The 18,140-nt window shown below is 38.8% G+C and overlaps 1 protein-coding gene across 1 annotated transcript in view; it reads left to right on the top strand.

Moving 5' to 3' along the window:
* Nucleotides 1-16,603, top strand: part of aldh16a1 (aldehyde dehydrogenase 16 family, member A1) — a 29,917-nt gene extending 13,314 nt beyond the window's left edge. The window contains exons 10-17 of the mRNA XM_034190467.1: nucleotides 708-783; nucleotides 5,499-5,604; nucleotides 6,147-6,283; nucleotides 6,491-6,661; nucleotides 9,104-9,308; nucleotides 10,835-11,020; nucleotides 14,335-14,460; nucleotides 15,983-16,603. Coding sequence (XP_034046358.1) covers nucleotides 708-783; nucleotides 5,499-5,604; nucleotides 6,147-6,283; nucleotides 6,491-6,661; nucleotides 9,104-9,308; nucleotides 10,835-11,020; nucleotides 14,335-14,460; nucleotides 15,983-16,162 — 1,187 coding nt within the window. The 3' untranslated portion in view covers nucleotides 16,163-16,603. The remainder of the gene's footprint in view (nucleotides 1-707; nucleotides 784-5,498; nucleotides 5,605-6,146; nucleotides 6,284-6,490; nucleotides 6,662-9,103; nucleotides 9,309-10,834; nucleotides 11,021-14,334; nucleotides 14,461-15,982) is intronic.
* The last annotated feature ends 1,537 nt before the right edge of the window (nucleotides 16,604-18,140 follow it).

The following is an 18,140-nucleotide window of genomic DNA, read 5'->3' as shown; positions in this document are numbered from 1 at the left end:
CACTTAACCTGAGTTTTACTAAGAAATTAGTCATTTGAGTCTTTCTGGAAGTATCCAAGCAGTCTTCAGAGAGACGTAGTGCCAAAGGCATTCAGTTGACTGAGGTCACTGGTTAGCATTCAGATCTTATAACCACACAATAAAAATATAAGCATCACTAGTGTAAAGACTTTGATGTCTATCATCTTGCAAAGGCATCAACATCTTCAAAGACATCTGTCCACTGATCTTATAGCTTCAGAAGCCCAACCCTGACTTTTGAACTTTAGTCAATACCTACAAATGTGACCAAAAAGGGTTGCCTTTATGGAATGGCTGGCTTCACTTTTTTGGGGTAGAGTTACAAGTGCTGACATTCAGAAGGATCTCTGTGTAAAAGTACTCATCCTTAATGTTTAAAATAACCAGTCAGGTTCACTATCACATATAGTTGCAATAGCTGTAATGAAACTGTCATACCTGCTGAGTGCATCAGATAGTGCATGATGCATTTAATGTTCTGTCTACTGGCAAACTTGTTCAGGCTGTATCCTGATCTTCATCCAACAATTGTTGGTATAGGCTGGAACCTCTCCAAAACTCAAGGCAAGAAGCAAGTACTGAATTATAACTCGGAACATGTTTTGGAGGCATCTTTTCAGTGTAACTGATGTAAACTTTTAGTGACATTGTAATTAAACCACAGCAAACGCATCTCTTCTGCACAGCGAACCACACCCCTCATGGCCAGGCAGCCTCCATATGGACTGAAGATCTTACCCTGGCCCTGGAAATGGCAAAGAGGTACACATTTTGTTTTAAACTTCTCTATACTTAAATTTGAAATCTTCTTTAGCTTCCTCTTCCTGGTTGTTCCACATCTTCTACTTTGTTTTTGTTGATCCAACTATCTATATCTAGTCCATCCACCTTTTCTAAATCCACGTGACTCATGCTGTGTTTTTAAGACATTTATGTTTTTTTTTTTTCTTTCTTTTTTTGTGTAATTCAGAGCACTTGTCCTGCGTGTTTTCATGTCTAACTGCTCTATTCTCACCTGATTATTAGGGATTTCAGCCCAAATGGGCTGGAAGTAGCAGTTGCAAAGCAACGCTGTTTTCAGTTCAGTAGGACTGGAAACCCAATTGTTTTTGCTCTGATTTTTAGGGGTCTAAGCTGGGCGGGGCCTGGGGACAGCATTGTTTAAAACCCCTATTGAGTTTTGTTTTTGGGTAACTCAATCCATTGCCCAGTCACCTCTGACCTTTATGTGTACCATAAAGATAATATTTATCACTGTTGTTGCTATTTGGTACAACCCCAATTCCAATGAAGTTGGGACGTTGTGTAAAATGTAAATTAAAAACATAATACAATGATTTGCAAATCCTCTTCAACCTATATTAAATTGAATACACCACAAAGACAAGATATTTAATGTTTGAACTGATAAACTTTGTTTTTGTGCAAATATTTGCTTATTTTAAAATGGATGCCTGCAACACATTTCCAAAAAGCTGGGACAGTGGTATGTTTACCGCTGTGCAGTGGTGTCAAAAGTACACACATTTGTTACTTAAGTAGAAGTACAGATACTGCAGTTTAAAAACACTCTGGTAAAAGTTGAAGTATCAACTTGACCTTTTTACTCAAGTAAAAGTAAAAAAGTATGTGCTCCAAAACCTACTTAAAGTATAAAAGTATAAAGTAACCTTTAAAAAAAAAAAAAAAAAAAAAAAAAGGTAGATGCCACTATATGAATTGAAAGCTTAATTTAAAAACTGATTCGTTCTACATGTGGCCCAAGATCCAAAACCCAAAATTACCCCCAACACCACCTGCATGAAAATGTTTCAATTCTAGAAGCTCTGAAATGCAATCTGGGACTATTCCAGACAATAAACTGCAGAGTGCAGCATCCATTTAGTGAAGAAAAAAACAAAAAAAAAAACAAACAACTTTCCTTATTCAAATTCATTCCAGTAGTATTCTGCTCTTACTAGGATGCAGCAGTTTTCTAGTTTGGCAGATAGTTCTGGAGGAAATCACTGAAGAAATTAACACATTGAAAATATGGTTTGACCGAAACAAATTGTCATTAAATAAGACAGGGATGAAGTGGAGGTGTAAGAGTCACTAGGTGTTCACAGGTAACACTTATTTATGTATGTATGTATGTATGTATTTATGTATGATCATTGTTAGTTGCTTTTATATTTTCTGTTGTGTTTCTATTCAGGTTCTTTTTGCCTCTTTCTCTAAAATTGTATATAATAATCATTAGATTATTAATATATAAACAAAAATAAATTTAAGAAATATTACAATTTGAAAACAAATGCACCCGAACGTTATGAGAGCTGCAATTGCTTAATGCTAACTTTTAACATTGAAAATGCAATAGACATGCTAACGCGTTAGCGTCGCTCCCGTTTTGAAGTTATAAAATACATCTATCAACTGTTTCAGAAGACCATAACAGGTCGGTTTAACATAGAAAAGGTAAATAATACTCAGACGTATGCTCTTTAGGGTTTTAGCGGGGGAAAATTAAGCGAAAGAAAGAAAGAATAAACGAAGCAATAGGTCGAAGCATTGCTTCAATCTGCGAACCACTGCTTGGATTGGTTCACGGTTCAAAGCAAAGCCGTGCTGCAGAAAAGTTGATTACAGGCGCACATGACGTGAAATATATATATAACATTAAACTGAAGCCAAGAGTAACGAGGCTGTTTGTTTTAAAAAATGTAAGGAATAGAAAGTACAGATACTTGTGTGAAAATGTAATGAGTAGAAGTCAGAAGTAGGCAGAAAAATAAGTAAAGGAGTAAAGTATAGATACCTAAAAAGTGTACTTAAGTACAGTAACGAAGTATTTGTACTTCGTTACTTGACACCTCTGCCACTGTGTTACATCACCTTTCCTTCTAACAACTTTCAGTAAGCATTTGAGAACTGAGGACACTAATTGTTGAAGCTTTGTAGGTTGAATTCTTTCCCATTCTTGCTTGATGTACGACTTCAGTTGTTCAACAGTCCGGGGTCTCTGTTGTCATATTTTGTGCTTCATAATGCGCCACACATTTTCAATGGGTGACAGGTCTGGACTGCAGGCAGGCCAGTCTTGTACCCACACTCTTTTACTACGAAGACATGCTGTTATAACATGTGCAGAATGTGTCTTGGCATTGTCTTGCTGAAATAAGCAGGGACGTCCCTGAAAAAGATGTTGCTTGGATGGCAGCATGTGTTGCTCCAAAACCTGGATGTACCTTTCAGCATTGATGGTGCCATCACAGATGTGTAAGTTTCCCATGCCATGGGCACCAACACACCCCCATACCATCACAGATGCTGGATTTTGAACTTTGCGCTGGTAACAATCTGGATGTTCTTTTTCCTCTTTTGTCTGGAGGACACAATGTCCATGATTTCCAAAAACAATTTGAAATGTGGACTCATCAGACCACAGCACACTTTTCCACTTTGCGTCTGTCCATTTCAAATGAGTTCGGCCCCAGAGAAGGCGGCGGCGTTTCTAGATGTTGTTGATGTTTGGCTTTTGCTTTGCATGGTAGAGTTTTAACTTGCACTTGTAGATGTAGTGTCAGACTGTGTTAACTGACAATGGTTTTCTAAAGTGTTCCTGAGCCCATGCAGTAAGATCCTTTACACAATGATGTTTGTTTTTAATGCAGTGCCGACTGAGGGATCGAGGGTCACAGGCATTCAGTGTTGGTTTTCGGCCTTGCCGCTTGCTTGTAAAAAGTTCTCCAGATTCTCTGAATCTTCTGATTATATTATGGATTATAGATGATGGAATCCATAAATTTCTTGCAATTGAACATTCAGAAATGTTGAGAGAATTCTTAAACTGTTGGACTATTTTTTCACACAGTTGTTCACAAAGTGGTGATTCTTGCCCCATCTTTGCTTGTGAACGGCTGAGCCTTTTGGGGATGCTCCTTTTATACCCAATCATGACACTCACCTGTTTCCAATTAACCTGTTCAGCTGTGGAATGTTCCAAACAGGTGTTGTTTGAGCATTCATCAACTTTCCCAGTCTTTTGTTGCCCCTGTCCCAGCATTTTTGAGATGTATTGCAGGCATCCATTTCAAAATGAGATGGTTGAACAGATATGATGATAAATTATATTTCTGAATACTGATAAATATAGACTGACAGACTGCATTACAGCATATTTACCTGGATGCACAACACTTCATGCACATGGTGAGAGCAAAGGCTGTTACATATGGGAAAAGTATGGATGTTTTAGTCCATACTGTCAAGGTTAATTAGCCATGAGAGGAGCAGAGAGAATGAGAAAACGTGCAGGACAGAGCAGTTGAGTGGTGGTGATGGAATTGTTTGAGTTGTGAAGGCAGAAAGTTGCACTCATAGGATGCAGGTAAAAGTTTGATGATGCTTCTTTGCTTTCCCCTGTGCTATGCTCAGTTTGTGATGAAAAATGGGAAATTTCTTGTACCATTTTCTGTGAAGTCTGTCATATTGAAACATTGCTGCATGTGTTATAGTCCATTCAGTTTATTTCAAGATTGGACAGTCCCTATATTTATGAAGGAAGCTTTTTCTCTTCTTGATACCTAGTATGAAGTTCTGTGTACTTGCTATTGGTGTTGAATCTAATCTTTGCTTTGTTGAAGTGAGTCATGATGCAGATGTTCCTTCCAAGTGTAATATTGTGTCTGTGCAAAGTCATACTGTAATAACATCTAGGTGGACAGCAGCAAAAGTTTCTGATGTAATTGCAGCTTTTTTCCACCCTTGTCTGTATATATATCACTGCCGTAGAAGTCACAGCTGGTTTCCCATTTCACACCATTTAATAATGATGTGAAATGGGAATAATGGGAACTAATAAAGACACTGAGGAAACAAAAAAGAAAAATCTCAGAAGGGAAGATGCTCATGATAACAGCAGCATGATATGCAGAGTTTTATGAGATAAAAGGTATCTTGAGCTAACATGAGTTACATGAATTCAGACATATGTCCATGAGAATCCTATACATTTATGTGCACAGTATTGTCTGTGGGCTGAGGTGTGTGATAACATGAGTCATAAGTCATTGTGAAGAGTTACATTAGTGCCGCATATCCCTAACACTGCAGGGGCACCCCCGTGGCTATACGCAGAGCATAGGGGTAGTTTGGCTGTAATTCTGTTTTAGGTCCACATAAATAAATACTGTAACTATGGAAAGTTCCAGGCAGTGTGCACTGTGCAGCTGATTCCGATAATAAATTACTTTGGTCCACCACAGTTATGTCCAGATCATCGGAAAAGTGTGAGGTGACCATTGTGTCATGACCGGTGTGTAATTTTGAAGTAGGATCAGCCATTGAATTTTGTTATTAAGGCTACTCTGGTAGGAATAGCACAGGTTGACGATTCCCCCCCCCCCCCCCCCCCCCCCCAGCTTCTTCTGCACCAATTTTTGATACAATGCTCCTTTTACTGACTTCACACGGTTTCCCTCCTTTCTCCCCAGTCTGGAAGTGGGATCAGTTTGGGTGAATTCCCACTCCATAGCCGACCCGTGCCTTCCTGTCTCTGGTCACAAAGACAGTGGAACATGTACTGATGGAGGACAGGAGGTACGCTTCAGTGTTTTTCCACAGAAACAAGCCAATACTCAGCTGAGGTCCCTATTTTGCTGATACGGCATGGTGACAAATTAAACAAATAAGCACAGACAGATGCAAGGAGTCCATTTCAGTGGTTCCCCCATTTCATGGTGGGGGACAGTGAAAAATGAGTGGAAAAGGGCCAAACGTTACAGTGGTTTTCCATTAATTTTCTTACACAACCTTGACCCTAAGGTCCAAGGTCAAATGCATTTGGCTCAAGGGAGGTGGGATGATAGGTCTTCAGTGCAACTTTAGGCTTTTGAAATAAAGACTAAGTAAATTAACACTTTATTGGTGTATTTGGAATATTATATATTATTTTCTAATAGATTTGCATTGTAAGTACTGGACAGCAGCTTTATCCAAAGTCAGAGAAAATAATTGAGCAGTTGGATCTGTAGAATGTAGCTTGACAGTTGACTAACTCTTGTAGAAACAAAACATGAAGCGACCAAATTTATTTATTTTTTTAAATGATGTATGTTAACCTTCCCTTTTCATTCTACTAGGGCCTTTACCAGTTCCTGCGGCCCTCCATTTCCTGCTGGTCTCCACTTCCTCGCTCTTTCCCTGCCTCTGTAGACTACACCAAGTTTGGAGTAGCAGTACCTTCAACTATCATTCCTAAAGGTTCACACCCTTCCAGGTGTGTGTATATGTTTTACAATCTTATGTGGCAGGCATTTGTGCCCTGACCTTTAACAAAGTCATAAGCAAGGAAAATTAAATACAATATGACTCATGACATGATGGCCATATTTGAATTAACATTTATTTAACATCACAAAAGGATTTTGACTTTTTTATACATAAGTAGCTCTTATTTGATCCTATAAATCTGTCCTGCTCTTAGCGTTCCTAAGTCCTACCTGCAGTTTATCGCCGGTAAGCCATGCAAGTCTGAGTCTGGCTGCAGTATGGCAGTGCAATCACCAGGAGGTGCTGGTGTCTTGGCATACTGTCCTGAGGGAGGCCGGAAAGACATCCGTAATGCAGTGGAGGCTGCTGTCAAAGTCCAACCTGGGTGAGAACTTTGCCAGACACATATCCATGATTACAGCACAGGGAACTAGGCTATTAAATCTTTTAATGTGTGGTGTACTTCTACATTAGAGCACCTAAAAATTATACATATTAAAAAGTATGGACCCTGGTTTGTAATGTAACATGACCGATCCTGAGAGCTAGCCTGACACAGATTTTATATTAAAATGATCTGCATTAAAATCATGTAAAATGCAGATCAGAAGTGTATATATTTTATTTGAATATACTTACTGAAATAATGAAGGTAACAAGCACTCAAACGTCTTTCCAACACAATAGTAGTTACTCACTGTGGCTCAAGCTTTGATTTAAAAAAACAAAATTAGAAATGAGACACTGGAATCATTTTTAGGGCATTCTGTTGAAATTTTGTTCAGAACTCTGCCAAGCTGGCACTGTTTGAAAGACATAAACTCTTAATCTTGATTAGAATTGCCCTCTATCATGGTTGTACATTAAACTTAAAGAAGTGAAAATGTGGCTCCATAAAAGAGACTTTCAGACTCTTTCTTGGCAGTATTGTAAATAAGTGGCACGCTGTCCAGGTAGGCATGGAGGTATTTCACAACCCAGCAGGCTGTGCATGCTAAATCACCGGTCAGAGTCTTACTAGGTTTTTAAAAGGGGCTGTTTTTGTTTTTACTCAAATTTAAACAAAACAGAGACCAGTAGTCATTGACTATGTAAAAGTGCAAAGCACCATATCTAGAAATGTAAAATAAAATAATTCAAAAAAATTCACAGTATTTGTCGAAGGAAAACTCAAACACTTATTTGTTAAAATCATACTATTAGTGTAATGTTGCTAGCAAATAAACAGCCATAAGTGAAACTGTAACCTCTTTGGCAGAGACAGTAGTCATACCATACTGTATTTTCCAGAGTATAAGTCACATTCTGGTGGGATGAATTCTGAATTTTTGAAGTGCACTTGTGGGGTGCCCCAGGGCTCAGTCCTTGGGCCTTTGTTGTTTATTTTATATATTAATGACATATGTTTGGTTTCTAACTTTGTGAGTTGCATTTTATTTGCTGATGATACAACTGTACTTTGTAGTGGGGATCATTTGGGACAGGTTCTGGACATGATGGAGAGGGAACTACAGAAGTTCAAAGAATGGTTTGATTCAAATAAATTATCACTTCATTTTGGTAAAACTTGTATATCATATTTGGAAATAAACCCAGGAATTTATGTAGAAATTTACTAGTACATGATACTGATATTGATATTGAAATTGAACTTGTAAATGAAACTAAATTTCTTGGGGTTTTCAATGATGATAAATTGTGTTGGAAAACACATATGAATTGTATTAAATCAAAAATGTCAAAAACCATTGCCATTGTATATAAAGCACAAAACGTCCTCCCCCAACACTCATTAGTTACCTTATATCATTCATTACTTGTTCATATATGACCTATTGCATTGAAGTTTGGGGAACCACCTACAAAACAAATACAAATTCAAAATTTTTATTCCAAAAGAAAGCCATAAGAAGTATTAGTAATAAACCATATTGTGAACCTACAAATCCATTGTTTGTCTGTTTACACATTTTAAAGTTTTGGGACCTGATTGATTGTAGCATAATACAAATTATGTTTAAAGTAAAAATTAAATAAAATAAAACTTTTACCACAACATGTCAAGGACCAGTTCAAAATGAGGGACTCCAGTATTAATTTGCGAGGAACATTATTATTTCAAAAATCAAGATTTGAACTATGATTAAAAAGTCAGTGTGTTTCTGTTAAAGGTGTTAAAATTTGGAATTTGTGCCTGGAAAACACAAAATCACTCAGTAACTTGGTTGGTTTTAAAAGACTCTACAAAAATCATGTAATTACTTGTTATGGTGTGATGAATCAGGTTTATCAATGCTGTTTTTTGGGGGGGGGGGGTGCATGGTGCACTGCTGTTTGCATGTTTGTGTTTTGAAATTTTAGTTAAGTGATTAATTTATATTTTGTATTAGTTACCATGGGTATATGTATATTTTTATATACATATGTATACCTTTTTACTTTTTTGGTTGGGGGGGCATTTATAAGCTTTGGCTTCTGCCTACACCCTTTCGGTCACATGGGTGCGTTGTTGGATTGTTTTCTTTGTGAGTTCAATTTGTTACTTTGGGTCTGTGTGTGCTGAATAAAATTCATTCATTCATTCACATTCTTATTTTTATACTAGTTTGGGAGGTCCTGCAACTTATACTCTGGGAAATATGGTATGTTTGAGTCGGTTATAACAGCCACACATCAACAGTTAATCTTTGATTATGCATCAGTCAAGAGAAATTATTAATAGTTTGTGCACACATTTTGTCACTCTAGTATCTGTACAAAGACTTGGCTGTAAAGTTTTGTTGTTTTTTGTTTATATTTTTTTAATTGAATGTTGTCATTTTTCTAGCTGGATGAAGAAGAGTCCATCTGCACGTGCTCAGTCACTCTATTCTCTGGCTAAGGGCCTGGAAGCAAAGAGACAGGACATGGCCACATCACTCAATCTTCAGACTGGCCTCTCACTGGAAGAAGCGGAGAAGGAGGTGGAGCATAGCATTGCCAGGCTTACTGATTGGGCAGCTTACTGTGACAAGATCCACGGAGGATCTCTGGTGAGCCTCAAGACCTTCTGCTTAAAGGTCTCTTGAATTTCCTGAGCTGTCTTGAGCTCATGTCTGCACAGATATACACAGCAGTTTTATTATTCGTTATACTATACCCCCCCCCCCGGAGACAAAAGTTGGAGGGCATTTCTGTGAATCACCCTGGCAGTCTCTGTTCATGAATCTTCTAAGCAAAAAACCCTGTCACACAGTCATGTGTCCACTGCACCTGCAAAAAATTTGGTGGATGCTGCAAGAACTTGCACAGCATAGTAGGAACGTGGTAGAACCTGATACGGATGTATGGTATTCATGACAATATGGTTGAACTTTGGACATGTATAAAAAATACGTAGTAGGGACGTGGTCAAATCAGAATGCAATAATAATTTGATAAGAGTGTGCTAAAAACTGTAGGGATTTCACCGATCTAGTCGAAGTGTCACATGGATTGGCTCTCCCAGCAGAAGTCTGTGGACTACTTTGTGAAATGTGCTCTTTGCTCTCCAAATGCTAAAACACAGCAAAAAACAAAACAAACAACAAAAAAAAAACACTATTCTCCCCCACCTCCTCATATACTTCAAAGCATAAGCCTGCCCACACACGCAGCCGATCTGTGTGTTAGAGTAGAGAGGAGCACGTTTGGTGGGAAAGCTGTTTTTTCTCACTGTCGTTTGTTATTGAATCTACGTGTGGACACAAGAAAACTTGCAGAATGAATCAATAAAAACAGGACAGTCGCAGTAACAATGTGATACCTGCATAGTGCAATGTTTTCATTCTTAGCAAAAATATTGTAAGAATGAATTGGATGGGGTATGTTTGTGGTAATGTTAGACCTTGTGAAAACATCACAGGGATGCAATCAGGATGAGTTATGGGCTTAAATGGCACATTTTTCCATGTTGACCACATCTCTACTGTGTTTAAAAACATTTTCAGTATCCAGTGCAGTTTTCATGGTCTTTGAATGTGACAGGGCCCTAAAGCTATTTATGGATTTCATTAAAATGTCACACAGTGGTAGCATACCATATGGAGATATGCATGAAGGAAAATAATTCTGATATGTCTTCAAGGTGAGATGGGTTGACTTTTTTTCTTTTTTAAGAATAATGGGATATTGACATTATAAGTACTAGTTCATTTAAACTGCTTTATTATTTTCAATAAACATCACGCAATGGAAACACATACGAAGATGAGCATGAAGGAAAACATTCTTGGTGAGATGTCATCAAGGTGAGATAAAATAACTTTTGCTGGAGTTTTTTTTAACTCTATAACCCTAACACCATTTGTCAACTATATGATAAGCAGACATGCTCAACTCAGAGGTTTGCTAGTTAATTAATTCAGGTATTTTGTTTCAACCTGTGGTTGTAACAAAATACCTGTACTACCACAGGTCCATGCAAGCTTGCTCATAAATTTTGGAAACTCTTCAGGTGTTAAAGGAAAAAAGACATAATTGCTATTACAGTTTGGAATACCATTACATCCTCTTAAACACTTTTCTCCGTCTCTTTTAGTCTCTCCCACAGTCTGGCTCCGCTCTTTCTCTTCCAGAAGCTCTGGGTGTTGTAGGCATTGTTCTTCCTGACAAGAAGCCTATCCTGTCTATGGTAACACTCCTGGGCGCGGCCATTGCTGCAGGCAATGCTGTTGTTATGGCCCCCAGTCAGAAGTGTCCGGTTCCAGCTTTGACATTCATCCAGGTAACCGCAGGATTGAACACTCAAAATGTTCTACACAGCATGCAGCCTGACAACACACATCCTTCAAAGAGGAGGCATCTATCTGCTGTGCCACAGCAGATACCGTTAATGATTTAGATTCTTGCTGTTCTTCAGCAAGAATCTAAATCATTAACGGTACAACTATGACCTGACCTGTGTTCAGATCATGGAGCAGAATTAATTTTATACATGAGCAGAGAAGATTCAAGGAGGGAAAATGTCATTACTAAAGCTTTTATCAAAAACATTTTACAGTCATAATCACACAGATACCAGCAGCAATCTGGGCTTTGCTGTGTTGCTCAGTGAGCCTTTGGAAATAAGCGCAGCCAGGGTTTAATCCACCTGCCCTTCAGTCAATGTAAAATCCACTCTACCAACAAAGCTATGCCCCACCCCAATATATACTGAAATTACTCAGTCACTCATCTTCAATTGCTTACTGCAGTTAAGGGTCATGGGGGGGGCAGCTGGAGCCTATCCCAGCAGTCATAGGGCGTGAGGCAGGGTGCACACTGGACAGGATGCCAGTCTGTCGCAGGGCTAAATATAGACAAACAAACACACCCGCACGCACACCTATGGACAGTTTAAAGATTCCAGTCCACCTAACCTGCATGTCTTCAGATGTGGGAGGAAGCTGGAGCACCCGGAGGGAACATGCAAACTCCACACAGAAAGGCCACAGGTGAGAATCGATCCCATGACCTTCTTGCTGTCAGTCAACAGTACTAACCACTAATCCACTGGGCTGCCCACTATATACTGAATATTTCTGTAAATTATCTAATTTTAAGAACAGCACAGTGGCTTAGTTTTAACCACTGTTGTCTCACAGTGAGAAGGTCCTGGGTTTGAATCTGACCTGCTCCTTTCTCTGTGGAGTTTGCATGTTCTCCCTGTGTTTGTGTAGGTTACCTCCAGGTGCTTCAGCTTCATCCCACTTCCAAAGACATGCCGGTTTAATGAATTGGTGACTGTAAATTGGCCATAGGTATGAGAGTGAATTTGCTTATGTGTTGGCCCTCTGATAGACAGGCGACCTGTCCTTGGTCTATCCCGCCTCTCACTCAATGACTACTGGGGTACCCCCCACCCTCCCCTTAACACTTTATATGAATAACCAGGTTTAGAAAAGGGATGGATGAATTTTTTTTTTTTATAGAAATCAGTGTTATCAATCCATTAACATGGCAAAAGAATCACATTTTCATCCTTAGTTTATTCATACAAATTTTCTGCAATTGTTTTGAAGTCAGACTTTATTAGCCCAAAAGACTGAATTTTCTCTATTTACGTTGATGATCTAACAGAATGCCCTAAATCCCAGTGTTAGATTTTCACACTGATTTCTGAACACTTTTAGTGTGTTGGTTCATGCAGTCTCTGTACATTATGAGTTCAAATTACAGATTTTTAAGACTAAAACTCAAAGATTTTTCATCTTGTGTTTACGCCCTGAATTGGAACATGCATTTTTATATCATCTGTGTGCACTGTCCCTTTTTTATTTCATCCTTGTGCCCAAAATTTGATATTTTGTCTGAACATTCTGTATATTCTGGCAGGCTTTTTTCCCCCGTTATATTTTAGCATTTACTTTGTCATTTGTAATCTTACATTAAAAACAGGCACCAGTTAATGTTGGGTGATCTGGGTATAATACAGTAGTGTTCAGAATAATAGTAGTGCTATGTGACTAAAAAGATTAATCCAGGTTTTGAGTATATTTCTTATTGTTACATGGGAAACAAGGTACCAGTAGATTCTCACAAATCCAACAAGACCAAGCATTCATGATATGCACACTCGTAAAGCTATGAAATTGGGCTATTAGTAAAAAAAAAAAAAGTAGAAAAGGGGGTGTTCACAATAATAGTAGCATCTGCTGTTGACGCTACTAACTCAAAACTATTATGTTCAAACTGCTTTTTTAGCAATCCTGTGAATCACTAAACTAGTATTTAGTTGTATAACCACAGTTTTTTATGATTTCTTCACATCTGCGAGGCATTAATTTTGTTGGTTTGGAACCAAGATTTTGATCGTTTACTAGTGTGCTTGGGGTCATTGTCTAATTGAAACACCCATTTCAAGGACATGTCCTCTTCAGCATAAGGCAACATGACCTCTTCAAGTATTTTGACATAGCCAAACTGATCCATGATACCTGGTATGCCTTATATAGGCCCAACACCATAGTAGGAGAAACATGCCTATATCATGATGCTTGCACCACCATGCTTCACTGTCTTCACTGTGAACTGTGGCTTGAATTCAGAGTTTGGGGGGTCGTCTCACAAACTGTCTGCGGCCCTTGGACCCAAAAAGAACAACTTTACTCTCATCAGTCCACAAAATATTCCTCCATTTCTCTTTAGGCCAGTTGATGTGTTCTTTGGCAAATTGTAACCTCTTCTGCACGTCTTTTATTTAACAAAGGGACTTTGCGGGGGATTCTTGCAAATAAATTAGCTTCACACAGGCGTTTTCTAACTGTCACAGCACTTACAGGTAACTCCAGACTGTCTTTGATCATCCTGGAGATGATCAGTGGGTGAGCCTTTGCCATTCTGGTTATTCTTCTATCCATTTTGATGGTTGTTTTCCGTTTTCTTCCACGCGTCTGTTTTTTTTTTTTTTTTTTTTTTTTGTCCATTTTAAAGCATTGGAGATCATTGTAGATGAACAGCCTATAATTTTTTGCACCTGCGTATAAGTTTTCCCCTCTCCAATCAACTTTTTAATCAAACTACACTGTTCTTCTGAACAATGTCTTGAACATCCCATTTTCCTCAGGCTTTCAAAGAGAAAAGCATGTTCAACAGGTGCTGGCTTCATCCTTAAATAGGGGACACCTGATTCACACCTGTTTGTTCCACAAAATTGACGAACTCACTGACTGAATGCCACACTACTATAATTGTGAACACCCGCTTTTCTACTTTTTTTTTACTAATAGCCCAATTTCATAGCCTTAAGAGTGTGCATATGAATGCTTGGTCCTGTTGGATTTGTGAGAATCTACTGAATCTACTGGTACCTTGTTTCCATGTAACAATAAGAAATATACTCAAAACCTGGATTCATCTTTTTAGTCACATAGCACTACTATTATTCTGAACACTACTGTATGTTGCTCATCTTTGTCCCTCTGCTTTTAATGTGCTGACAGGCATTGAAATTTCTGTAAATCATTAATGGATCTGACTTGTTTGTCTCACTGTATGAAGTGTTTGCCACATTGTGTGAGTCAGGTGAATGTTTAACTCCCTCTTTTGTCTCCTCATCAGGTTCTCCAGTCTTCAGATCTGCCAGCAGGTTTGGTGAACATTATTACAGGAAGTAGAGATCAGCTGACTGTTGCCCTTGCAACTCATAATGTCATCAAGGCCATCTGGTACTGGGGCAGTGCTGAGGTAAAGACCACATACCAACATTCACACCACTGTTAGAATTAGAATGGAGATGTGGGGTTCAGCTTCTAGATTTTATCTCTAGTTTCCCATTGGATGGCATCCAGTGTTACTTACGGCTCACTCAATCCGTTGACTTATCCAAAAATTATAACGATATACTGACACCATTCAGAGCCTCAATAAGAAAAGGTTCATAGCAAAAAAATTATTGTTTCACCTTTAACTTTCAATGAATGTCACTTCAGAATGGTGTTTAGATAATTGTGATGTCATCAAATTACTGTTGGTGTAGTATGACGAGTACCATCTTCATGCTTAAAAATCACTTGCATAATATCTCTGAAAATGTACACTTGTTTGTTTGTTTTTTTGCTGGACACTGATAGAAATAGCATCAAATTAATGCTAAATTCTTTATGTAAACCCCTTTCACACTGTGCCTGATGTAACCTGGCACAGAGTGAATGCAGCCTAATGCCGCAATACCGTGAGGGACGCAAAGGGCGACACGAAACGGATACAAAAAAATGTTAAATTTTTTGCGGATTTTAGGCGTTGAGCACAGGACGCAGAAAGGAAGTAGTTTTCTCACAAGTTCAGGCAACATAACGGTACTTAATGTGACTGGATGCCACACCCACACAATATAACGCTACCAGATGCCAATTTATGATTCCTGCTGTGCTCCATTGTTGCCGAGCTGTAAATCATGCAGAATTGTTGTTGAACTTTTTATAGTGTGTACACAATGCAGTAAAACTATACTGCTCAAAGAGCACAAGTGAACAATAAAAAGAAATAAAATGTTCATTACAGCCTGGCTGCAGCTCCTCGCGCTCACCTCCACAAGTTCTCTTACAATTGTGTTAAACATTGTGAACGCTGGCTGCAGCTCCGCGGTCACAGGAAGAAATATAAACTAGAAGCAAAATCAGAGTGCACACCTGGTCATTACAGCCTGGCTGCAGCTCCTCAGCGCTCTCACCTCCTCAAGCTTCTCCCCCCTTCTGTGCGCAACTAATGCAGACATTCCTGCATTATTAGATACGCAGCATACGCAACTTGAAGTAGACCCAGTGTAAAAGGGGCTTAAGAAATATTTTTGTTTTATTTAAAATCCACTGTGATTTTTTTTTTTTCTCCTTGCAAGTGACAAGGATGGTCAGAATAACAAATGAGTATATCAGAGGGACAACGCAGGTTGGATGGTTTGGAGAAAACGTGATTGAGATGGTTTGAGCATGTGTAGAGGAGGGATGCAGGATATATCAGTGGAAGGATGCCGATGAGGGAGCTGCCAGGCAGAGGGACAAGAGAGGCCAAAAAGAGGAGGTTTATGGATATTGTGAGAGAGGATATGTAGGTGACTGGTGTGACAGAAGGTGAAGAGCATAGGGTGAGGGTGAGGTGGTGACCCCTGACAGGAGCAACTGGAACCATAAATAAAGTAATGTAATGATCAGTTTATTGCTCAACTCCACTGCATATGTAATGATTCCCCCCCCCCCGTGTCCTTCTGTAGGGCTGTCAGTACCTCCAGTACACCTGTACCAATCCTCTGAAAACCCTTTGGCTCTTCTGCCAAAATGACGATGAGGGGGAAGATGGAGAGCAGGACTGGACTCACCCTAATCCATTATTCTTGGAACACGTTTGGAGAAACGCCATCCAGTGGAAGAGTGTCTGGATTCCAACTGCATAGAGAGAGAGAGAGAAACATGAAGGTGACAGAGAAGGAGATGAGGAACATCCAGAACAGAACAGTTCTGGTTATGTGTGTACTGATACGTAATGGAATGGTTTATTGTGATACAGTAACTTTGACAGTCTACTACATGAAACTGAAAAATAAGCAATATGAACAAAATTAAATTGAATTGACTGCTGTATTGGCAACATACAAAAGTTGTCATGGAGTTGGAAGGATGTACTTTCACCCTCAGTTCTGATAAATGTCAGTACCAGGGAATCCCCCCCCCCCCCCCAACACACACACACACACATTTTATGAAAAGTAGTGATTTATACATTGACATACTCTCTTAATGTATTCAGTGCCTTTCAAAGGTCCTGTAAAACACTGTTCTGTGATGGTTTATTTGCCATTTAATTAAGGTTGTGATTTGAAATGTAATTTCTGTTTTAAAATGTAATTTCTGTCAGTTCTTTCTATCATCAGTCTTTGAAATCAGTTGAAACTTAATGTATCTGACTGAATCTGCAGCCCAGAGTAATCTTTGTGATAAAATGTCACTGTAATGTATGTGTGGCTCTTTTTACAGTGAAAGGATTTCTTAACAGACTCCAGCTGCACAGAAAAGATCTGTTGTCAGCATTAATTGTTGGTTTCATCAGGATTTATAGATTAAAATGAAATGAGGTTGACCTAATCCTTAAAGTAACAGAAGCCGTTTCAGCCATGGAAAACATCCAGTAGAACCAGGTGTCTCTCTGTGGTTGGAAGTCCTGAAGGATTAGTCGCAAACATCTAAATGCCAGCCTGTTGACTTTCTACCTCCACCTACAGTTACAGCTACTTTTGTCTCTTGTCAACCACACCTCTGCTTGGTTTTCAGTGAGGTTTCTGATGCTAGTTGTAATTTTCATTAAACAATGAATACTGTATTACAGAGTATGTCAAACTAATCCTTCAGGTATTTGTGTGTAACTTTAAGAATCATAGACATGGTGGAATGGGTGACTGTTTACAATGGCTTATGTTCACATAAGCAAATGTAACTTTATCAGTCACTCAGTTGATCAACTTTTATTTGTATAGCCCTTTACACAGCCCAAAAGGTGACCAAAGTGCTTTCCAATTAAGGTCAGAACAGACCACAGAACAATAACTAATAAAATCAAGAAAAATAAATAAATGTGTACATCAAACTGAATAAAATGTCAAAACCTGTTTTAAAAAGTCTTTAGATTGAACAAGACCCAGATTGGTGGTGATGTGTAAATCAAACCAAGCTTGTTCAAAAGTCTGGGCCCAGCAACTGAGAATACCTGGTCACCCCCATGTTTCAAGTTTGATCTGGGGACCTCCAACAGGTGAAGATTGGATGACCTCAGAACCCTGCTTTGGTCACATAGCACCAATAACTCACTCAAATAGGGTGGTGCAAGACCATTAAGATCTTTAAAAACAAATGTTACAATTTTAAAATCAATTTGACAGTGGATGTGAAGCCCGTGCAGTGAGCAGAGGATAGGGCCAATATGCTCACATATGGGAGTGTTAGTTAAAAGGTGGGCTGCAGTGCATTAATCGCAGACTGAGAAACACCAGTACAAAGTGCATTACAGTAGTACAGTAGTCATGCACTGAGCTGCTGAAAGCATGAATAGCTTTTTCAAGGTCTGAAGGTAAGAAAAGATTGGACTTTTGTTAAAAGATGCAATTGAAAATAAATGATCTGACTACAGTGTCAATTTGTCTACTTGGAAAACACAGTCACATGAAAATTCAGTAAGATATATCGTATGTATTATATTCCAATTCTAAGGTGGAACTATGGTAGTATACTAAGGTATACTGTATCTGTTGTTTTCCATTCGGCTGCTCCCGTATTGTGTTCGGGGTCGCCACAGCGGATACAACCAGATCCGCACAGGTAGTTGGCACAAGTTTTACACTGGATGACTTCCTGACGCAACTCCAGTTTAACCTGGAGAAA

Source organism: Thalassophryne amazonica, chromosome 16, assembly GCF_902500255.1.
Source record: "Thalassophryne amazonica chromosome 16, fThaAma1.1, whole genome shotgun sequence".
NCBI lineage: Eukaryota > Metazoa > Chordata > Actinopteri > Batrachoidiformes > Batrachoididae > Thalassophryne > Thalassophryne amazonica.
Note: the sequence above shows the minus strand (reverse complement) of the source record. Positions and strands in the feature narration are given on the sequence as shown.